Source organism: Salvelinus fontinalis, unplaced genomic scaffold (assembly GCF_029448725.1).
Source record: "Salvelinus fontinalis isolate EN_2023a unplaced genomic scaffold, ASM2944872v1 scaffold_1470, whole genome shotgun sequence".
In the NCBI taxonomy this organism is placed as follows: Eukaryota; Metazoa; Chordata; class Actinopteri; order Salmoniformes; family Salmonidae; genus Salvelinus; species Salvelinus fontinalis.
In genome coordinates, this window is record NW_026601679.1 from 14,325 (window position 1) to 38,784 (window position 24,460).

At 47.8% G+C, this 24,460-nt stretch overlaps 1 protein-coding gene across 1 annotated transcript in view; it reads left to right on the forward strand.

The window, feature by feature from the left end:
* LOC129849465 (calcium uptake protein 1, mitochondrial) overlaps positions 1-19,707 on the forward strand; it is a 28,875-nt gene extending 9,168 nt beyond the window's left edge. The window contains exons 2-5 of the mRNA XM_055916290.1: positions 1,918-2,026; positions 15,810-15,899; positions 16,495-16,663; positions 16,754-19,707. Coding sequence (XP_055772265.1) covers positions 1,918-2,026; positions 15,810-15,899; positions 16,495-16,658 — 363 coding nt within the window. The 3' untranslated portion in view covers positions 16,659-16,663; positions 16,754-19,707. The remainder of the gene's footprint in view (positions 1-1,917; positions 2,027-15,809; positions 15,900-16,494; positions 16,664-16,753) is intronic.
* Positions 19,708-24,460: the final 4,753 nt, after the last annotated feature.

A 24,460-nucleotide genomic window follows, 5' to 3' on the forward strand; every position in this document is an offset into this window, starting at 1 on the left:
TCCATCTTCTTCCTGGATGTAGATAACTAGTGGGTATGAGTCCTCACCCCTACCCCTGTCCATCTTCTTCCTGGATGTAGATAACTAGTGGGTATGAGTCCTCACTCCTACCCCTGCCCATCTTCTTCCTGGGTGTAGATAACTAGTGGGTATGAGTCCTCACTCCTACCCCTGTCCATCTTCTTCCTGGATGTAGATAACTAGTGGATATGAGTCCTCACCCCTACCCCTGTCCATCTTCTTCCTGGATGTAGATAACTAGTGGGTATGAGTCCTCACCCCTACCCCTGTCCATCTTCTTCCTGGATGTAGATAACTAGTGGGTATGAGTCCTCACCCCTACCCCTGTCCATCTTCTTCCTGGATGTAGATAACTAGTGGGTATGAGTCCTCACCCCTACCCCTGTCCATCTTCTTCCTGGATGTAGATAACTAGTGGGTATGAGTCCTCACTCCTACCCCTGCCCATCTTCTTCCTGGGTGTAGATAACTAGTGGGTATGAGTCCTCACCCCTACCCCTGTCCATCTTCTTCCTGGATGTAGATAACTAGTGGGTATGAGTCCTCACTCCTACCCCTGCCCATCTTCTTCCTGGATGTAGATAACTAGTGGATATGAGTCCTAAATCTGCCCTGCATTGTTTGGAGTTGTACACAAAGTATATTTTGGGGTTTTGTACCGTTTTGGGGAATTCTTTGTTGGTGAGCGGACCCCAGACCTCACAACCATAAAGGGCAATGAGTTCTATAACTGTATTGTTAGCCAAATCCTAATTGGTATGTCAAATTATATGTTCCTTTGGATGGTATATAGAAGGCCCTTCTTGCCTCGTCTCTCAGATCGTTCACAGCTTTGTGCAAGTTTCCTGTGGCGCTGATGTTTAGGCCGAGGTATGTATAGTGTTTTGTGTGCTCTAGGGTAACGTCTAGATGGAATTTGTATTTGTGGTCCTGGCGACTGGACCTTTTTTGGAACACCATTATTTTGGTCTTACTGAGATTTACTGTCAGGGCCCAGGTCTGACAGAATATGTGCAGAAGATCTAGGTGCTGCTGTAGGCCCTCCTTGGTTGGTGACAGAAGCAGCTGATCATCAGCAAACAGTAGACATTTGACTTCAGATTCTAATAGGGTGAGGCTGGGTGCTGCAGACTGTTCTAGTGCCCTCGCCAATTCATTGATGTAGACTACAGGTCAAAAGTTTGGACACACCTACTCATTCCAGGGTTTTTCTTTATTTTTACTATTTTCCAAATTGTCGAATAATAGTGAAGACATCAAAACTCTGAAATAACACATATGGAATTATGTCGTAACCAATAAAAAGTAAAAATATTTTTTTCAAAGTAGCCACCCTTTGCCTTGACGACAACTCGGCATTCTCTCAACCAGCTTCATGAGGTAGTCACCTGGAATGCATTTCAATTAACAGGTGTGCCTTTGTTAAATTTATTTGTGGAATTTCTTTTCTTAAGGCATTTGAGTAAATCAGTTGCATTGTGATGGCGGGGGGGGGGGGTGTAATAGTCTGCTGTTGATAGATTGTTGTTGACGCAGACTCCACGGTAAATTCTGGGCTCAAATTTGTCTCCACTTTTTTGGATTGGGGTTATCAGTCCTTGGTTCCAAATGTTGAGGAACATGCCAGAGCCGAGGAGGATGTTAGAGTTGAAGTAGCTAGTTGAGATTCATGGTTCGCTTTATTCTTTTCATCTGTCTCCCTCTCTCTCTCTACTCTGGCTCTCTCCTGTCTGTCTGTCTCTCTCTCTCCTCTGACTCTCTCCTGTCTGTCTCTTTCTCTCTCTCCTCTGGCTCTCTCCTGTCTGTCTCTCTCTCTCTCTCCTGTCTCTCTCTCATCTGGCTCTCTCCTGTCTGTCTCCCTCTCTCTCTCTCTCCTGTCTGTCTCTCTCTCTGTAGGGCATTACATTTGAGGAGGTGGAGAATTTCTTTACCTTCCTGAAGAATGTGAATGATGTGGACACAGCTCTGAGTTTCTACCACATGGCCGGAGCCTCCATCGATAAAGGTACGCCAACGACCGTCTGTTCCCACTCTCCCTCCTGTCTCTCTCAAGACCTTCCTCCCCCCTTCACCCATATTCCATCCCTCCCTCCCTCTCTCATCCCTCCCTGATTGCTCCTGGCTCAACACCCAGCCCTTTCTCTTTGCCTGCCTCCCTCTCTCTCTCTCCCTTTCCCTCCCTCCCTCCCTCCCTCCCAACTCCTCCTCCACCCAACCATTAACATCATATTATCTGCTCTGTTTCTATCATGTTAGTCCCACTGCTGTGCTCCACTAGCCTGCAGCCCTACTGTCTCTCTGACGACACCACCTCCTCCTGGAGCGTGTTATGTTACTAGGCATTATGTCCCGTAATCTACTCCTTCCTCTGGAGGAGTCATGATCACCACCGCCTCCTGCTGGTTTACCAAGACTACTGCATGTCTGCACCACAATCAAACAGCAAGGATATGTCTCCCTCAACCTTTCCCCTGCAAGCCAGTCCCCGAGGACGAGAGGTGGAGGACGAGAGGGAGGGGGGGAGAGGTGGAGGACGAGATGCGGGGGTGGTGGAGGACTAGAGGGAGGGGGGAGGAGTGGAGGACGAGAGGGAGGGGGGGAGAGGTGGAGGATGAGATGGGGGGGTGGTGGAGGACTAGAGGGAGGGGGGAGGAGAGGTGGAGGATGAGATGGGGGGTGGTGGAGGACTAGAGGGAGGGGGGAGAGGTGTAGGATAAGATGAGGGGGTGGTGGAGGACTAGAGGGAGGGGGGAGGAGAGGTGGAGGACGAGAGGGAGGTGGAGAGAAGAGAGCTTGTTGTTCTCAGCCTATCGCTTCAGAGGCCTGTTAGCCAGTCAGAGCACATCTGAGGGGACATCAACACAGCAGCGTGCGTGTCAGAGGGTGGTCTACTAGTCACAGGAAGAGACATCACAAAGTTGTATTTACTATGACTGGGATATATAGCTACCTTAAGATGACTGCACTAACTGTAAGTTACTCTGGATAAGAGCCTCTGTTAAATGACTCACTAAGTTGCTCTGGATAAGAGCCTCTGTTAAATGACTCACTAAGTTGCTCTGGATAAGAGCCTCTGTTAAATGACTCACTAAGTTGCTCTGGATAAGAGCCTCTGCTAAATGACTCACTAACTGTAAGTCACTGTGGATAAGAGCCTCTGCTAAATGACTCACTAAGTTGCTCTGGATAAGAGCCTCTGTTAAATGACTCACTAAGTTGCTCTGGATAAGAGCCTCTGTTAAATGACTCACTAAGTTGCTCTGGATAAGAGCCTCTGTTAAATGACTCACTAAGTTGCTCTGGATAAGAGCCTCTGCTAAATGACTCACTAACTGTAAGTCACTGTGGATAAGAGCCTCTGCTAAATGACTCACTAAGTTGCTCTGGATAAGAGCCTCTGTTAAATGACTCACTAAGTTGCTCTGGATAAGAGCCTCTGTTAAATGACTCACTAAGTTGCTCTGGATAAGAGCCTCTGTTAAATGACTCACTAAGTTGCTCTGGATAAGAGCCTCTGCTAAATGACTAAAATGGCAAAGTAAAATGTTTGTGGACCAAGGCTTGAATTGAAGGATTTTGTCCACTGGCCAGCCAGGCTGTTAAACCCCATGTCTACTTACCCAGGTCCAAAATCTGATGTTGAACAATGGAAAAGATCACATTTAACATGGATCTCTGGCTTGTTTGGCACATTTTCTACCAGCCCGGTCTGAAAAGCTTCGGCTTGAATCTGTGATGGGCCAGTTTCTACAGTTCTTCCTCTTAGTCTCTCGTTTCTCTTGTAAAAAAATTATCATTTAAATCACGACGGAATTAAAATGCAGCCATCTGGGTTGTTGCTTTGAGTGTGACTGTTGGATTCCCAGTCGGACAGACAGACAGACACGGACAGACACGGACAGACACGGACAGACACGGACAGACACGGACAGACACGGACAGACACGGACAGACACGGACAGACACGGACAGACACGGACAGACACGGACAGACACGGACAGACACAGACAGACACGGACAGACACGGACAGACCCCTGTTTCCTCTCTCTCTCTCTCCCTCCTCCTGTTTTCTCTCTCTCTCTCCCTCTCCCTCTCCCTCTCCCTCTCCCTCTCCCTCTCTCTCTCTCTCTCTCTCTCTCTCTCTCAATCTCTCCCTCTCCCTCCTCCTGTTTCCTCTCTCTCTCTCCCTCTCCCTCCTCCTGTTTCCTCTCTCTCTCGCTCTCTCGCTCTCCCTCCTGTTTCCTCTCTCGCTCTCTCTCTCTCTCCCTCCTATTTCCTCTCTCTCTCCCTCCTGTTTCCTCTCTCTCTCCCTCCTATGTCCTCTCTCTCTCTCTCCTCCTGTTTCCTCTCTCTCTCCCTCCTCCTGTTTCCTCTCTCTCTCTCTCCCTCCTCCTGTTTCCTCTCTCTCTCTCTCTCTCTCCCTCCTCCTGTTTCCTCTCTCTCTCTCTCCCTCCTCCTGTTTCCTCTCTCTCTCTCTCTCCCTCCTCCTGTTTCCTCTCTCTCTCTCTCTCTCTCCCTCCTCCTGTTTCCTCTCTCGCTCTCTCTCTCTCTCCCTCCTCCTGTTTCCCCTCTCTCTCTCTCTCTCTTCCTGTTTCCTCTCTCTCTCTCTCTCTCCCTCTTCCTGTTTCCTCTCTCTCTCTCGCTCTCTCCCTCCTCCTGTTTCCTCTCTCTCTCGCTCTCTCCCTCCTCCTGTTTCCTCTCTCTCTCTCTCTCTCTCTCCCTCCTCCTGTTTCCTCTCTCTCTCTCCCTCCTCCTGTTTCCTCTCTCTCTCTCTCTCTCTCCCTCCTCCTGTTTTCTCTCTCTCTCTCTCTCTCTCCCTCCTCCTGTTTCCTCTCTCTCTCTCTCTCCCTCCTCCTGTTTCCTCTCTCTCTCTCTCTCTCTCTCTCTCCCTCCCCTGTTTCCTCTCTCGCTCTCTCTCTCTCTCCCTCCTCCTGTTTCCCCTCTCTCTCTCTCTCTCTCTCTTCCTGTTTCCTCTCTCTCTCTCTCTCTCTCTCTCCCTCCCCTGTTTCCTCTCTCTCTCTCTCTCTCCCTCTCTCCCTCCCCTGTTTCCTCTCTCTCTCTGGTGTTGTGATCAATGGTCCTCATAGAGACTAAAGAAATATGTTATCACCTTTTATAATTCTTTTTTCCTGTTCCTCTACTATTCTGTTCTGACCCATGGGCTGTTTGTCTGCTAGCTAGGCAGCATATCTCTCTTCTCCTGTCCTCTCCTGTGCTCTCATCTCCTCTAGGGTCTATGTTATTGATCCCAGCTGCTTCCCAGACTCCTGTTCATGTTTCCACTCTGTATTTGTTTGACTATTTATTAGTCTGTCTCACTCACTCACTCACTCACTCACTCACTCACTCACTCACTCACTCACTCACTCACTCACTCACTCACTCACTCACTCACTCACTCACTCACTCACTCACTCACTCACTCACTCACTCACTCTGTCTGTCTGTCTCACTCTGTCTGTCTGTCTGTCTGTCTCACTCTGTCTGTCTGTCTGTCTGTCTCACTCACTCTGTCTGTCTGTCTGTCTCACTCACTCTGTCTGTCTGTCTGTCTGTCTGTCTCACTCTGTCTGTCTGTCTGTCTGTCTGTCTGTCTGTCTGTCTGTCTCACTCTGTCTGTCTGTCTGTCTGTCTGTCTCACTCTGTCTGTCTGTCTCTGTCTGTCTCACTCTGTCTCTGTCTGTCTCTGTCTGTCTGTATTCAATGGGCTTTATTGGCATGTAAAACATGTTTACATTGCCAAAGCAAGTGAAATAGATAACAAATAATAAAAATTAACAGTATACTTTTGTGAGTGTAATGCTTAAAGACATTTCAAATGTCATATGTGAAAATGGTTAAAGTACAAAAGGGAAAATAAACATAAATATGTGTTGTATTTACAATGGTGTTTGTTCTTCACTGGTTGCCCTTTTCTGGTGGCAACAGGTCACAAGTCTTGTCTGCTGTGATGCCACACTGTGGTATTTCACCCAGTAGATATGGGAGTTTATCAAAATTGGATTTGTTTTCTAATTCTTTGTGGTTCTGTGTAATCTGAGGGAAATACGTGTCTCTAATATGGTCCTACATCTGGCAGGAGGTTAGGAAGTGCAGCTGTACATAGTCAAAGCTTTCCTTACGTCTCTTCTCTGCAAATTAGTGGTTTCGGCTATTTAAGCCACACCCTTTTTGCTGACAGGTGTATAAAATCGAGCACACAGCCATGCAATCTCCATAGACAAACATTGGCAGTAGAAGGACCTTACTGAAAAGCTCAGGGACTTTCAACATAGCACCATCATAGGATGCCACCTTTCCAACAAGTCTGTTAGTAAAATGTTCTGCCCTGGTCAACTGTAAGTGCTATTATTGTGAAGTGGAAACATCTAGGAGCAACAACGGCTCAGCCGCGAAGTGGTAGGCCACACAAGCTCACAGAACAGGAAATGCTGAAGCGCGCATAGTGTGTAAAAATCGTCTGTCCTCGGTTGCAACATTCACTACTGAGTTTCAAACTGCTTCTGGAAGCAACGTCAGCACAATAACTGTTAGTTGGGAGCTTCATCAAAATGGGTTTCCATGGCCGAGCAGCCGCACACAAGCCTAAGATCACCATGCGCGATGCCAAGCGTCAGCTGGAGTGGTGTAAAGCTCGGCACCATTGGACTCTGAAGCAGTGGAAATGTGATGAATCACGCTTCGTTATCTGGCAGCCTGACGGACGAATATGGGTTTGGCGGATGCCAGGAGAATGCTACCTGCTCGAATGCATGGTGCTAACTGTAAAGTTTGGTGGAGGCGGAATAATGGTCTGGGGCTGTTTTTCATGGTTCGGGCCCCTTAGTTCCAGTGAAGGGAAATGTTAACGCTACAGCATACAATGACATTCTAGATGAGGCCTGTGCAAATACTAGCGACCTGATTCAATGCTGCCTGCGGAATCCTGCTCGGATCACATAAAGAATTTGCGATGGTACATTTTTAAAATATTTTTTAAAAGTGTTATTCAAATTAAAAGCCCAATGAATATTCGCCTTTTGTGTAATGATTTAACTCCCACCTCGTGGGACATTTATTTTGAAGGCACGTAATAAATAACAACTCACAGGCTGACACACACATGACACAGTTACAAATGATAGCTAGCTAGAAATTGCGAAAAAAAATAGTTTTTTCAAAGAAGTAGACAATGAATGTAGGGTGTTCCAGCAAGAGTGGACATCGAAATATTTATTTTCTTTCAAGAGAGCATCGCTGTCTTGAAAGACTACAACTTTTCCCGACTACAACTTGTCCCGACACGTCCAGACAAAGCATGAAGAGAAATATATGAATGTCTTCTGAGCAGAGGGCAAAGTTCATCGAAAGAGTTTCTTTCTCAAGTTGCAGAAAAGCAGCAAGGGACTTTTCACAAAACTGCATTCAGCAAACAACGGAATTGTGAGAGCTAGCTACATACTGTCCCACAAAATTGCTAAACATAGCAAGCCATTTGTTGAGGGCGAATGCAGACAAACGTGAGATGGCTGAGTTTGGAGGAAGGTGCTTATTAAAAGGGTGTGGGACCTGAGATTGTTGAATTTTTGCAAATGAAAGGAAAATGTGGATTTTCCCTCAACTGAAAGATAGAATGATTGGCTGATTTTTTTCCTTCCGTGGACTTCATGGTCCTCATGAATGAACTGAATTACAAACTATAAAGGAAGGGCCTTTTTTGCACATCAGATGTACAGCCTTGTCAAAGCCTTCAAGGGAAAGTTACTCCTCCTGACCCGCCAAGTAGAAGCCAACAGTCTCACCCACCTTCCAACACTACTAGTCTGTTCCCTATCAGATGACCAGCAGGAGAAGTAGACATCTACCTTCCTACTAGTCTGTTCCCTATCAGATGACCAGCAGGAGAAGTAGACATCCACCTTCCTACTAGTCTGTTCCCTATCAGATGACCAGCAGGAGAAGTAGACATCCACCTTCCTACTAGTCTGTTCCCTATCAGATGACCAGCAGGAGAAGTAGACATCCACCTTCCTACTAGTCTGTTCCCTATCAGATGACCAGCAGGAGAAGTAGACATCCACCTTCCAACACTACTAGTCTGTTCCCTATCAGATGACCAGCAGGAGAAGTAGACATCCACCTTCCTACTAGTCTGTTCCCTATCAGATGACCAGCAGGAGAAGTAGACATCCACCTTCCAACACTACTAGTCTGTTCCCTATCAGATGACCAGCAGGAGAAGTAGACATCCACCTTCCTACTAGTCTGTTCCCTATCAGATGACCAGCGGGAGAAGTAGACATCCACCTTCCAACACTACTAGTCTGTTCCCTATCAGATGACCAGCAGGAGAAGTAGACATCTACCTTCCTACTAGTCTGTTCCCTATCAGATGACCAGCAGGAGAAGTAGACATCCACCTTCCTACTAGTCTGTTCCCTATCAGATGACCAGCAGGAGAAGTAGACATCTACCTTCCTACTAGTCTGTTCCCTATCAGATGACCAGCAGGAGAAGTAGACATCCACCTTCCTACTAGTCTGTTCCCTATCAGATGACCAGCAGGAGAAGTAGACATCCACCTTCCAACACTACTAGTCCGTTCCCTATCAGATGACCAGCAGGAGAAGTAGACATCCACCTTCCAACACTACTAGTCTGTTCCCTATCAGATGACCTGCAGGAGAAGTAGACATCCACCTTCCTACTAGTCTGTTCCCTATCAGATGACCAGCAGGAGAAGTAGACATCCACCTTCCTACTAGTCTGTTCCCTATCAGATGACCAGCAGGAGAAGTAGACATCCACCTTCCAACACTACTAGTCTGTTCCCTATCAGATGACCAGCAGGAGAAGTAGACATCCACCTTCCTACTAGTCTGTTCCCTATCAGATGACCAGCAGGAGAAGTAGACATCCACCTTCCAACACTACTAGTCTGTTCCCTATCAGATGACCTGCAGGAGAAGTAGACATCCACCTTCCTACTAGTCTGTTCCCTATCAGATGACCAGCAGGAGAAGTAGACATCCACCTTCCTACTAGTCTGTTCCCTATCAGATGACCAGCAGGAGAAGTAGACATCTACCTTCCAACACTACTAGTCTGTTCCCTATCAGATGACCAGCAGGAGAAGTAGACATCCACCTTCCTACTAGTCTGTTCCCTATCAGATGACCAGCAGGAGAAGTAGACATCCACCTTCCAACACTACTAGTCTGTTCCCTATCAGATGACCAGCAGGAGAAGTAGACATCCACCTTCCAACACTACTAGTCTGTTCCCTATCAGATGACCAGCAGGAGAAGTAGACATCCACCTTCCTACTAGTCTGTTCCCTATCAGATGACCAGCAGGAGAAGTAGACATCCACCTTCCAACACTACTAGTCTGTTCCCTATCAGATGACCTGCAGGAGAAGTAGACATCCACCTTCCTACTAGTCTGTTCCCTATCAGATGACCAGCGGGAGAAGTAGACATCTACCTTCCTACTAGTCTGTTCCCTATCAGATGACCAGCAGGAGAAGTAGACATCCACCTTCCTACTAGTCTGTTCCCTATCAGATGACCAGCGGGAGAAGTAGACATCCACCTTCCTACTAGTCTGTTCCCTATCAGATGACCAGCAGGAGAAGTAGACATCCACCTTCCAACACTACTAGTCTGTTCCCTATCAGATGACCAGCAGGAGAAGTAGACATCCACCTTCCAACACTACTAGTCTGTTCCCTATCAGATGACCAGCAGGAGAAGTAGACATCTACCTTCCAACACTACTAGTCTGTTCCCTATCAGATGACCAGCAGGAGAAGTAGACATCCACCTTCCAACACTACTAGTCTGTTCCCTATCAGATGACCAGCAGGAGAAGTAGACATCCACCTTCCAACACTACTAGTCTGTTCCCTATCAGATGACCAGCAGGAGAAGTAGACATCCACCTTCCAACACTACTAGTCTGTTCCCTATCAGATGACCAGCAGGAGAAGTAGACATCTACCTTCCAACACTACTAGTCTGTTCCCTATCAGATGACCAGCAGGAGAAGTAGACATCCACCTTCCTACTAGTCTGTTCCCTATCAGATGACCAGCAGGAGAAGTAGACATCCACCTTCCTACTAGTCTGTTCCTTATCAGATGACCAGCAGGAGAAGTAGACATCCACCTTCCTACTAGTCTGTTCCCTATCAGATGACCAGCGGGAGAAGTAGACATCCACCTTCCTACTAGTCTGTTCCCTATCAGATGACCAGCAGGAGAAGTAGACATCCACCTTCCTACTAGTCTGTTCCCTATCAGATGACCAGCAGGAGAAGTAGACATCCACCTTCCTACTAGTCTGTTCCCTATCAGATGACCAGCAGGAGAAGTAGACATCCACCTTCCAACACTACTAGTCTGTTCCCTATCAGATGACCAGCAGGAGAAGTAGACATCTACCTTCCAACACTACTAGTCTGTTCCCTATCAGATGACCAGCAGGAGAAGTAGACATCCACCTTCCAACACTACTAGTCTGTTCCCTATCAGATGACCAGCAGGAGAAGTAGACATCCACCTTCCTACTAGTCTGTTCCCTATCAGATGACCAGCAGGAGAAGTAGACATCCACCTTCCTACTAGTCTGTTCCTTATCAGATGACCAGCAGGAGAAGTAGACATCCACCTTCCTACTAGTCTGTTCCCTATCAGATGACCAGCGGGAGAAGTAGACATCCACCTTCCTACTAGTCTGTTCCCTATCAGATGACCAGCAGGAGAAGTAGACATCCACCTTCCTACTAGTCTGTTCCCTATCAGATGACCAGCAGGAGAAGTAGACATCCACCTTCCTACTAGTCTGTTCCCTATCAGATGACCAACGGGAGAAGTATACATCGCTGCTGCTTTGAACGGTGAGTTTTCTCATTGTTTTGAGGAATTCAAAGTGTTGGAAAATGACCTGCTGTTGGTTTCCTCTCCTTTCACCTTCAATGTGGATAACGCTCCCACTGACCTGCAACTTGAGCTTATCGATCTTCAGTCTGATGCAGTGATTGGAGGAACTATTCAAAACAATGTCACTAACGAGGTTCTATGCATCTCTCGATGAACAAAACTTTTCAAAGTTGAGGAGTCGTGCTCAGAAGATGTTTCTACTGTTTGGGTCAACCTAAGTACGTGAACAGACATTTTCAGTGATGAAATTTAACAAGTCACGGTACTGATCATCTCTTACTGACTCTCACCTCTCAGCAATCCTGCACATAGCGACGTCAGAAACTACACCTGACTTCACTGCTCTAGTCAATGCCCATCAGAGACTTCACTGCTCTAGTCAATGCCCATCAGAGACTTCACTGCTCTAGTCAATGCCCATCAGAGACTTCACTGCTCTAGTCAATGCCCATCAGAGACTTCACTGCTCTAGTCAATGCCCATCATTTACATTTACATTTAAGTCATTTAGCAGACGCTCTTATCCAGAGCGACTTACAAATTGGTGCATTCACCTTATGACATCCAGTGGAACAGCCACTTTACAATAGTGCATCTAAATCTTTTAGGGGGGGGGCAGAAGGATTGCTTTATCCTATCCTAGGTATTCCTTGAAGAGGTGGGGTTTCAGGTGTCTCCGGAAGGTGGTGATTGACTCCGCTGTCCTGGCGTCGTGAGGGAGTTTGTTCCACCATTGGGGTGCCAGAGCAGCGAACAGTTTTGACTGGGCTGAGCGGGAACTGTACTTCCTCAGTGGTAGGGAGGCGAGCAGGCCAGAGGTGGATGAACGCAGTGCCCTTGTTTGGGTGTAGGGCCTGATCAGAGCCTGAAGGTACTGAGGTGCCGTTCCCCTCACAGCTCCGTAGGCAAGCACCATGGTCTTGTAGCGGATGCGAGCTTCAACTGCAAGCCAGTGGAGAGAGCGGAGGAGCGGGGTGACGTGAGAGAACTAAGAGACCATCAGAGACCTCACTGCTCTAGTCAATGCCCATCAAAGACTTCACTGCTCTAGTCAATGTCCATCAGACTTCACTGCTCTAGTCAATGCCCATCAGGGACTTCACTGCTCTAGTCAATGCCCATCAAAGACTTCACTGCTCTAGTCAATGTCCATCAGACTTCACTGCTCTAGTCAATGCCCATCAAAGACTTCACTGCTCTAGTCAATGTCCATCAGACTTCACTGCTCTAGTCAATGCCCATCAAAGACTTCACTGCTCTAGTCAATGTCCATCAGAGACGTCACTGCTCTAGTCATCAGAGACTTCACTGCTCTAGTAAATGTCCATCAGACTTCACTGCTCTAGTCAATGTCCATCAAAGACTTCACTGCTCTAGTCAATGTCCATCAGAGGCTTCACTGCTCTAGTCAATGTCCATCAGAGACTTCACTGCTCTAGTCAATGCCCATCAGAGACGTCACTGCTCTAGTCAATGCCCATCAGAGACTTCACTGCTCTAGTCAATGTCCATCAGAGACTTCACTGCTCTAGTCAATGTCCATCAGAGACGTCACTGCTCTAGTCAATGCCCATCAGAGACGTCACTGCTCTAGTCAATGCCCATCAGAGACTTCACTGCTCTAGTCAATGTCCATCAGAGGCTTCACTGCTCTAGTCAATGCCCATCAAAGACTTCACTGCTCTAGTCAATGTCCATCAGAGGCTTCACTGCTCTAGTCAATGTCCATCAGACTTTACTGCTCTAGTCAATGCCCATCAGGGACTTCACTGCTCTAGTCAATGCCCATCAGAGACTTCACTGCTCATCAGAGACTTCACTGCTCTAGTCAATGCCCATCAGAGACTTCACTGCTCTAGTCAATGCCCATCAGAGACTTCACTGCTCTAGTCAATGTCCATCAGAGACGTCACTGCTCTAGTCAATACCCATCAGAGACTTCACTGCTCTAGTCAATGCCCATCAGAGACTTCACTGCTCTAGTCAATGCCCATCAGAGACGTCACTGCTCTAGTCAATGCCCATCAGAGACTTCACTGCTCATCAGAGACTTCACTGCTCTAGTCAATGCCCATCAGAGACTTCACTGCTCTAGTCAATGCCCATCAGAGACTTCACTGCTCTAGTCAATGTCCATCAGAGACGTCACTGCTCTAGTCAATACCCATCAGAGACTTCACTGCTCTAGTCAATGCCCATCAGAGACTTCACTGCTCTAGTCAATGCCCATCAGAGACGTCACTGCTCTAGTCAATGCCCATCAGAGACGTCACTGCTCTAGTCAATGTCCATCAGAGACTTCACTGCTCTAGTCAATGCCCATCAGAGACTTCACTGCTCTAGTCAATGCCCATCAGAGACGTCACTGCTCTAGTCAATGCCCATCAGAGACTTCACTGCTCTAGTCAATGCCCATCACTCCTCACACTGATTTGAGTAGTTTAAAGGTAATGTTGAACTGTCTCTTTCTTGTGTTTTGTTTATACCCGTTAACAGGAGTTCTGTCCGTGGTGATTAATGCACAGTGTACTTTTCCCTCCATGTAATTCACTGCATGTTTCATCATGAAAATACCTACCAAAAGGAGAACATGGACGTGGTGTATTTCTGTGCGTGTTAAAACAGTTAAATAAGTAGCATATCTGGACGTGATTTACAGTAGATATATCTGTCAACACGGTCATACACATGATGTATAATCCTGTAATATGATTCTGGCCCGCGATGGTAAAAATATATTCTAATGTGGCCCTCTCATGGAAAAGAACTGCCCAGGGCTGATCTAGACAATTCTGTGCTTCACACTTTGTGGCAACAGTTTGGGGATAGGTCCTTAACCTGTTTCAGCATGACAATGCCCCCCGTGCACAAAGAGAGCAGATGCTCTTATCCAGAGCAACGCTAGTACATTCATCTTCAGATAGCTAGGAGAGACAACCACATATCACAGTCACAGTTAGTATATTCATCTTCAGATAGCTAGGAGAGACAACCACATATCACAGTCATAGTCAGTACATTCATCTTCAGATAGCTAGGAGAGACAACCACAGTCACAGTTAGTATATTCATCTTCAGATAGCTAGGAGAGACAACCACATATCACAGTTAGTATATTCATCTTCAGATAGCTAGGAGAGACAACCACATATCACAGTTAGTATATTCATATTCAGATAGCTAGGTGAGACAACCACAGTCACAGTTAGTATATTCATATTCAGATAGCTAGGAGAGACAACCACATATCACAGTTAGTATATTCATATTCAGATAGCTAGGAGAGACAACCACATATCACAGTCAGTATATTCATATTCAGATAGCTAGGAGGGACAACCACATATCACAGTTAGTGTGTTCATCTTCAGATAGCTAGTTGAGACAACCACATATCACAGTCACAGTCAGTACATTCATCTTCAGATAGCTAGGAGAGACAACCACATATCACAGTACATTCATCTTCAGATAGCTAGGAGAGACAACCACATATCACAGTCACAGTTAGTACATTCATTTTCAGATAGCTAGGAGAGACAACCACATATCACAGTCACAGTTAGTACATTCATCTTCAGATAGCTAGGAGAGACAACCACATATCACAGTTAGTATATTCATCTTCAGATAGCTAGGAGAGACAACCACATATCAGAGTTAGTATATTCATCTTCAGATAGCTAGGAGAGACAACCACATATCACAGTTAGTGTATTCATCTACAGATAGCTAGGAGAGACAACCACATATCACAGTTAGTATATTCATCTACAGATAGCTAGGAGAGACAACCACATATCACAGTCACAGACAACCGCAAATCCCTTTTTTTTCAGGGGGGGGGTATAATAAATACACTGAGACGTTGTATTTAAGATTGTCTCTCTCTGTCCTTCTATCCCTCTATCATTCTCTCTCCTCTTCAATCTCTCTCCTCCTCTCTGTCCTATCATTCTCTCTCCTCCTCTCTGTCCTATCATTCTCTCTCCTCTTCAATCTCTCTCCTCCTCTCTGTCCTATCATTCTCTCTCCTCTTCAATCTCTCTCCTCCTCTCTGTCCTATCATTCTCTCTCCTCTTCAATCTCTCTCCTCCTCTCTGTCCTATCATTCTCTCTCCTCTTCAATCTCTCTCCTCCTCTCTGTCCTATCATTCTCTCTCCTCTTCCATCTCTCTCCTCCTCTCTGTCCTATCATTCTCTCTCCTCTTCCATCTCTCTCCTCCTCTCTGTCCTATCATTCTCTCTCCTCTTCAATCTCTCTCCTCCTCTCTGTCCTATCATTCTCTCTCCTCTTCAATCTCTCTCCTCCTCTCTGTCCTATCATTCTCTCTCCTCTTCAATCTCTCTCCTCCTCTCTGTCCTATCATTCTCTCTCCTCTTCAATCTCTCTCCTCCTCTCTGTCCTATCATTCTCTCTCCTCTTCAATCTCTCTCCTCCTCTCTGTCCTATCATTCTCTCTCCTCTTCAATCTCTCTCCTCCTCTCTGTCCTATCATTCTCTCTCCTCTTCAATCTCTCTCCTCCTCTCTGTCCTATCATTCTCTCTCCTCTTCAATCTCTCTCCTCCTCTCTGTCCTATCATTCTCTCTCCTCTTCAATCTCTCTCCTCCTCTCTGTCCTATCATTCTCTCTCCTCTTCCATCTCTCTCCTCCTCTCTGTCCTATCATTCTCTCTCCTCTTCAATCTCTCTCCTCCTCTCTGTCCTATCATTCTCTCTCCTCTTCAATCTCTCTCCTCCTCTCTGTCCTATCATTCTCTCTCCTCTTCAATCTCTCTCCTCCTCTCTGTCCTGTCATTCTCTCTCCTCTTCCATCTCTCTCCTCCTCTCTGTCCTATCATTCTCTCTCCTCGTCTCTCTCAGCCACGATGAAGCAGGTAGCTCGTACGGTGGCTAAAGTGGAGCTGTCTGATCATGTGTGTGACGTCGTGTTTGCTCTGTTCGACTGCGATGGTGAGTAGGTGTTTGTGTGTTCATTGTTCCATGTTTATATTCATGCGAGACGCTTTCTCTCAATATATTTTGTTAACTAATACAACTATCTCTCACTACTCTCTCCTCCTCCCTTCCTCCTCCCCCATCCCACCCTATCTCTCTCTCCCCCATCCCACCCTACCTCTCTCACTCCTCTCTCCCCCTATCTCTCTACTCCCTCCTCCTTCCCTCTCTCTCCACCTTCCTCCTCTCCCTACCTCTCTCTCCCCCATCCCACCCTACCTCTCGCTGCTCTCTCCTTCCATCCCTCTCTCTCCCTCCTCCTCCCCCATCCCACCCTACCTCTCGCTGCTCTCTCCTTCCCTCCCTCTCTTTCCCTCCTCCTCCCCCATCCCACCCTACCTCTCGCTGCTCTCCTTCCATCCCTCTCTCTCCCTCCTCCTCCCCCATCCCACCCTACCTCTCGCTGCTCTCTCCTTCCCTCCCTCTCTTTCCCTCCTCCTCCCCCATCCCACCCTACCTCTCTCTGCTCTCTCCTTCCCTCCCTTTCTCTCCCTCCTCCTCCCCCATCCCACCCTACCTCTCGCTGCTCTCTCCTTCCCCCTCCCTCCAGGTAATGGAGAACTGAGTAATAAGGAGTTTATAGCCATAATGAAGCAGCGTCTGATGCGAGGTCTAGAGAAACCCAAAGACATGGGTTTTACCCGGTTGGTACGAGCCATGGTGAAGTGTGCCCAAGACACCGCATGGGACTTCGCCATGCCAAAACAGAATTAGAGACCTGTGTGTGTGTGTGTGTGTGTGTGTGTGTGTGTGTGTGTGTGTGTGTGTGTGTGTGTGTGTGTGTGTGTGTGTGTGTGTGTGTGTGTGTGTGTGTGTGTGTGTGTGTGTGTGTGTGTGTGTGTGTGTGTGTCATGCCCAAGCAGCATTAAGGATGGGAGGGATGTGTGTGTGCTTGGGCAGGCGTGAGAATGCAAGTGTGTGTGTCTTCATGTGACGAAAAAGTTGTTTACTCGACTCCTCCACACAACTCTAACCGTCGATGACGTCTTCTCTCTGTCTCTGTCTGTCTCTCTGTGTCTCTCTCTCTGTGTCTCTCTGTGTCTCTCTCTGTCTGTCTCTCTGTGTCTCTCTCTCTGTGTCTCTCTCTCTCTCTCTCTCTCTCTCTCTCTGTGTCTCTCTCTCTCTCTCTCTCTCTCTCTCTCTGTGTCTCTCTCTCTGTGTCTCTCTCTCTGTCTCTCTCTCTCTCTCTCTGTGTCTCTCTCTCTCTCTCTCTCTCTCTCTCTCTCTCTCTCTCTCTCTCTCTCTCTGTCTCTCTCTGTCTCTCTCTCTGTCTCTCTCTCTGTCTCTCTCTGTCTCTCTGTCTCTCTCTCTGTCTCTCTCTGTCTCTCTCTCTCTCTCTCTCTGTCTCTCTCTCTGTCTCTCTCTCTCTCTCTCTCTGTCTCTCTCTCTGTCTCTCTCTCTCTCTCTCTGTGTCTCTCTCTCTCTCTGTGTCTCTCTCTCTCTCTCTGTGTCTCTCTCTCTCTCTCTGTGTCTCTCTCTCTCTCTCTGTGTCTCTCTCTCTCTCTCTGTGTCTCTCTCTCTCTCTCTGTGTCTCTCTCTCTCTCTCTGTGTCTCTCTCTCTCTCTCTGTGTCTCTCTCTCTCTCTCTGTGTCTCTCTCTCTCTCTCTGTGTCTCTCTCTCTCTCTCTGTGTCTCTCTCTCTCTCTGTGTGTCTCTCTCTGTGTCTCTTTATCTCTCTCTGTGTCTCTCTGTCTCTCTCTCTCGGTGTCTCTCTCTCTCTCTCTCTCTCTCTGTGTCTCTCTCTGTGTCTCTGTCTCGGATTAACAACAGATAGTTCATTGGCAACAATAGGCGTTATAACTCATATCTGATCACACCAATCAAAGACAAACTCATTATGACATCAGCTCTGGCGTAAACATAATCAATCATGTTGGTCATTTCATCCCAAATGGCACCCTATTCCCTATGTAGTGCACTACTTTAGACCAGGGCCCTATGGGGAATGCCACCCTATTCCCTATGTCGTGCACTACTTTAGACCAGGGCCCTATGGGTCTTCTTATGGGCCTTGGTCAGGTGTAGTGCACTACATAGGGGATAGGGTGCCATTTGAGATGCTGACGTGGCACAGTTTGTCCTAAGAGGCTTTGCAATGGCCGGCTCTCCGCAATGCATCATGGGTATTATTAGGGGATGGGAGTTATAATCTTGTATATTTATTGTTTTTTGCGATTCGTAGTAATTGTGTCTCGGCGAATGTAATGTAAACACAACCTTTTCCCGAGTAAAGATTAAAGGTATCGTTTTAGAGGATTTCTGTTTGACTGCAAAACACAAGATTAGAAATCCTGTTACTCCCTCAATTCAAAGGTAAAGGATTCGTTTAAATCATGTGGAATGTCTCTGTAATATAACGCTGTTCCATCTCTATAATGTGTCTCTGAGATATTCTACAACTGTTCAGACTGTATACGTTTGCGTTACCTTTTTAAGGGACAGTTGGAGCTGTTATATTAGCTGTTACTGTCATGTTTAACCAGAGTCTCTGTTATGACTGATGTTTAACCAGAGTCTCTGTTATGACTGATGTTTAACCAGAGTCTCTATTATTACTGATGTTTAACCAGAGTCTCTGTTATGACTGATGTTTAACCAGAGTCTCTGTTATGACTGATGTTTAACCAGAGTCTCTGTTATGACTGATGTTTAACCAGAGTCTCTGTTATGACTGATGTTTAACCAGAGTCTCTGTTATGACTGATGTTTAACCAGAGTCTCTATTATTACTGATGTTTAACCAGAGTCTCTGTTATGACTGATGTTTAACCAGAGTCTCTATTATGACTGATGTTTAACCAGAGTCTCTGTTATGACTGATGTTTAACCAGAGTCTCTGTTATGACTGATGTTTAACCAGAGTCTCTGTTATGACTGATGTTTAACCAGAGTCTCTGTTATGACTGATGTTTAACCAGAGTCTCTGTTATGACTGATGTTTAACCAGAGTCTCTGTTATGACTGATGTTTAACCAGAGTCTCTGTTATGACTGATGTTTAACCAGAGTCTCTATTATGACTGATGTTTAACCAGAGTCTCTATTATGACTGATGTTTAACCAGAGTCTCTATTATTACTGATGTTTAACCAGAGTCTCTATTATGACTGATGTTTAACCAGAGTCTCTATTATGACTGATGTTTAACCAGAGTCTCTATTATGACTGATGTTTAACCAGAGTCTCTGTTATGACTGATGTTTAACCAGAGTCTCTATTATGACTGATGTTTAACCAGAGTCTCTGTTATGACTGATGTTTAACCAGAGTCTCTGTTATGACTGATGTTTAACCAGAGTCTCTATTATTACTGATGTTTAACCAGAGTCTCTATTATGACTGATGTTTAACCAGAGTCTCTATTATGACTGATGTTTAACCAGAGTCTCTATTATGACTGATGTTTAACCAGAGTCTCTATTATTACTGATGTTTAACCAGAGTCTCTATTATGACTGATGTTTAACCAGAGTCTCTATTATTACTGATGTTTAACCAGAGTCTCTATTATGACTGATGTTTAACCAGAGTCTCTATTATGACTGATGTTTAACCAGAGTCTCTGTTATTACTGATGTTTAACCAGAGTCTCTGTTATTACTGATGTTTAACCAGAGTCTCTATTATTACTGATGTTTAACCAGAGTCTCTATTATTACTGATGTTTAACCAGAGTCTCTATTATTACTGATGTTTAACCAGAGTCTCTATTATTACTGATGTTTAACCAGAGTCTCTGTTATTAAAGCTGTTTGTTTTTCTGAATAGACTTATTGTCTTCTTTGACCTTTGACCTGGCTAGACGGACTCCTTGCTCTGGTCAAACGATTCTCTACGCCCATGTTGTTGTTTTTCTCCGCAGTTGGTACTTTTGGTTAGAGGCGGTTAGAGGTGGTCCAATCGCTGATGACTTTGTTTTCACCAAAAATGATTCAGACTAAAAGCACAAAAAAATGATTTTTGTGCTTCCCCCCCCCCCTTTGTCACCCCAATTTCGTGGTATCCAATTGGTAGTTAGTCTTGTCTCGTCGCTGCTACTCCCGTACGGACTCGGGAGAGGCGAAGATCGAGAGCCGTGCGTCCTCCGAAACACAACCCAACCAAGCCGCACTGCTTCCTGACACAATGCCCGCTTAACCCGGAAGCCAGCCGCACCAATGTGTCAGAGGAAACACCGTGCACCAGTGTGCATTCGCTCGCCACAGGAATCGCTAGAGGGACAAGAACATCCCTGCCGGCCAAACCCTCCCCTAATCCAATTGTGCGCCGTGGCCGGCTGCGACAGAGCCTGGACTCGAACCAGGATCTCTAGTGGCACAGCTAGCGCTGCGATGCAGTGTCTTAGACCACTGCGCCACTCGGGAGGCCCACGAACAAAGAATTTAAGCCTGGATTCAATCAGATCAACTGTTAACCGACAATAGCCGACACCCAGCTGGAGAATCAGGCAAGACCGACATGGCCTTTTATTCTCTCTCCTTCTCTCTTTAACCCCCCCCCTCCTTCTCTCTTTACCCCCCCCCCCCTCCTTCTCTCTTTACCCCCCCCTCCTTCTCTCTTTATCCCCCCCTCCTTCTCTCTTTATCCCCCCCTCCTTCTCTCTTTACCCCCCCTCCTTCTCTCTTTACCCCCCCTCCTTCTCTCTTTACCCCCCCTCCTTCTCTCTTTACCCCCCCTCCTTCTCTCTTTACCCCCCCTCCTTCTCTCTTTACCCCCCCTCCTTCTCTCTTTACCCCCCCCTCCTTCTCTCTTTACCCACCCCTCCTTCTCTCTTTACCCCCCCCTCCTTCTCTCTTTACCCCCCCTTCTCTCTTTAACCCCCCCTCCTTCTCTCTTTACCCCCCCTCCTTCTCTCTTTACCCCCCCTCCTTCTCTCTTTACCCCCCCTCCTTCTCTCTTTACCCCCCTCCTTCTCTCTTTACCCCCCCTCCTTCTCTCTTTACCCCCCCTCCTTCTCTCTTTACCCCCCCTCATTCTGTCTTTTACCCCCCCCTCCTTCTCTCTTTACCCCCCCTCCTTCTCTCTTTACCCCCCCCTCCTTCTCTCTTTACCCCCCCTCCTTCTCTCTTATTACCCCCCATCCTTCTCTCTTTACCCCCCTCCTTCTCTCTTTACCCCCCCTCCTTCTCTCTCTACCCCCCTCCTCTCTTTACCCCCCCCCTCCTTCTCTCTTTACCCCCCCCTCCTTCTCTTCTTTACCCCCCTCCTTCTCTCTTTACCCCCCCTCCTTCTCTCTTTACCCCCCTCTTCTCTCTTTACCCCCCCTCCCTCTCTCTTTACCCCCCTCCTTCTCTCTTTAACCCCCCCTCCTTCTCTCTTTACCCCCCCTCCTTCTCTCTTTAATACCCCCCCTCCTTCTCTCTTACCCCCCCCTCCTTCTCTCTTACCCCCCCTCCTTCTCTCTTTACCCCCCTCCTTCTCTCTTTACCCCCCCTCCTTCTCTCTTTACCCCCCCTCCTTCTCTCTCTTTACCCCCCTTCTCTCTTTACCCCCCCTTCTCTCTTTACCACCCCCTCCTTCTCTCTTTAACCCCCCCTCCTTCTCTCTTTACCCCCCTCCTTCTCTCTTAACCCCCCTCCCTCTCTCTTTACCCCCCTCCTTCTCTCTTTACCCCCCCCTCCATCTCTCTTTACCCCCCCCTCCTTCTCTCTTTACCCCCCCCCTCCTTTCTCTTTACCCCCCCTCCTTCTCTCTTTACCCCCCCCTCCTTCTCTCTTACCCCCCCCTCCTTCTCTCTTTACCCCCCTTCTCTCTTTACCCCCCTCTCTCTCTTTACCCCCCTCCTTCTCTCTTTACCCCCCTCCTTCTCTCTTTACCCCCCTCCTTCTCTCTCTTTACCCCCCCTTCTCTCTTTACCCCCCCTCCTTCTCTCTTTACCCCCCCTCCTTCTCTCTTTACCCCCCCTCCTTCTCTCTTTACCCCCCCCTCCCTCTCTCTTTACCCCCCCTCCCTCTCTCTTACCCCCCTCCTTCTCTCTTTACCCCCCCCTCCTTCTCTCTTTACCCCCCCTCCTCTCTCTTTACCCCCCCTCCTTCTCTCTTTACCCCCCCCTCCTTCTCTCTTACCCCCCCTCCTTCTCTCTTTACCCCCCCCTCCTTCTCTCTTTACCCCCCCTTCTCTCTTTACCCCCCTTCTCTCTTTACCCCCCCTTCTCTCTTTACCCCCCTCCTCTCTCTTTACCCCCTCCTTCTCTCTTACCCCCCTCCTTCTCTCTTTACCCCCTCCTTCTCTCTTTACCCCCCTCCTTCTCTCTTTACCCCCCCTCCTTCTCTCTTTACCCCCCTCCTTCTCTCTTTAACCCCCCTCCTTCTCTCTTTACCCCCCCTCCTTCTCTCTTTACCCCCCTCCTTCTCTCTTTACCCCCCCTCCTTCTCTCTTTACCCCCCCTCCTTCTCTCTTTACCCCCCCTCCTCTCTCTTTACCCCCCTCCTTCTCTCTCTTTACCCCCCCTTCTCTCTTTACCCCCCTCCTCTCTCTTTACCCCCCCTCCTTCTCTCTTACCCCCCCTCCTTCTCTCTTTACACCCCCCCTCCTTCTCTCTTTAACCCCCTCCCTCTCTCTTTACCCCCCTCCTTCTCTCTTTACCCCCCCCCTCCTTCTCTCTTTACCCCCCCCTCCTTCTCTCTTTACCCCCCCCTCCTTCTCTCTTTACCCCCCCTCCTTCTCTCTTTAAACCCCCCCTCCTTCTCTCTTTACCCCCCCTCCTTCTCTCTTTACCCCCCTTCTCTCTTTACCCCCCCTTCTCTCTTTACCCCCCCTCTCTCTTTACCCCCCTCCTTCTCTCTTTACCCCCCTCCTTCTCTCTTTACCCCCCTCCTTCTCTCTTTACCCCCTCCTTCTCTCTTCCCCCTCCTCTCTTTACCCCCCCTCATTCTCTCTTTACCCCCCTCCTTCTCTCTTTAACCCCCCCTCATTCTCTCTTTACCCCCCTCCTTCTGTCTTTACCCCCCCTCCTTCTCTCTTTACCCCCCCCTCCTTCTCTCTTCTACCCCCCCTCCTTCTCTCTTTACCCCCCCCTCCTTCTCTCTTTACCCACCCTCCTTCTCTCTTTACCCCCCCTCCTTCTCTCTCTTTACCCCCCTTCTCTCTTTACCCCCCCCTTCTCTCTTTACCCCCCCTCCTTCTCTCTCTACCCCCCTCCTTCTCTCTCCTCCCCCTCCTCTCTCCTTCTACCCCCCTCCTTCTCTCTCTACCCCCCTCCTTCTCTCTTTACCCCCCTCCTTCTCTCTTTACCACCCCTCCTTCTCTCTTTACCCCCCCCCCACCTTCTCTCTTTACCCCCCCCATCTTCTCTCTTTTACCCCCCCCCATCTCTCTCTTACCCCCCCCCATCTTCTCTCTCTACCCCCCTCCTTCTCTCTCTAACCCCCCTCCTTCTCTCTTTACCCCCCCTCCTTCTCTCTTACCCCCCCTCCTTCTCTCTTTACCCCCCCTCCTTCTCTCTTTACCCCCCCTCCTTCTCTCTTTACCCCCCCCTCCTTCTCTCTTTACCCCCCCCTCCTTCTCTCTTTACCCCCCCCTCCTTCTCTCTCTTTACCCCCCTCCTTCTCTCTTACCCCCCTCCTTCTCTCTTTACCCCCCGTCCTCTCTCTTTACCCCCTCCTTCTCTCTCTTTACCCCCCTTCTCTCTTTTACCCCCCCCTTCTCTCTTACCCCCCCTCCTTCTCTCTCTACCCCCTCCTTCTCTCTCTACCCCCTCCTTCTCTCTTTACCCCCCCGCCTTCTCTCTTTACCCCCCCCCATCTTCTCTCTTTACCCCCCTCCTTCTCTCTCTTTACCCCCCTCCTTCTCTCTCTTTACCCCCTCTCTCTCCTTCTCTCTTTACCCCCCCCCCTCTCATCTTGTTTCTTGTTCTACTTGACTAATGGTGGTCGTGTTTTAATTGACTGAGTAATTTCTAGAAGGATTGCATTAGCTAATCTGAGGTGTTTTGTTAATGTAATATTAATTCAGTGAGATGATTTTTGTCTGTGTGTGTGAGCAAAATAATGGTGATCAAGCATGTGATAAGACAAAGGTGTGTGTGTGTGTGTGTGTGTGTGTGTGTGTAGTAGTCAGCATTTTGTTCTCATTGACATGGACAGGATGGGTAAGTCCTCTGCCTCTACTGGTGCTCATTAAAAGATTGTTCTAATCACACACACTGCAGTACCCTTAAACACACACACCGCACCCCCTTAAACACACACACACACACAGACTAGTACCCTCACACACACAGACTGTAGTACCCTTAAACACACACACACAGACTAGTACCCTCACACACACACACTGCAGTACCCTTAAACACACACACACACACACAGACTAGTACCCTCACACACACAGACTGTAGTACCCTCACACACACAGACTGTAGTACCCTCACACACGCACAACACACAGACTGTAGGCTACTCGGGGTGATTTCTGGGGATGAGATTAGTTTTTCAGTGGCTTGATTAATTTCCTTGTCCGTCTTACTGCCACAGGGTCGACTCAACTGGTTCAGGGAGAATGAACTCTTCAGACATCC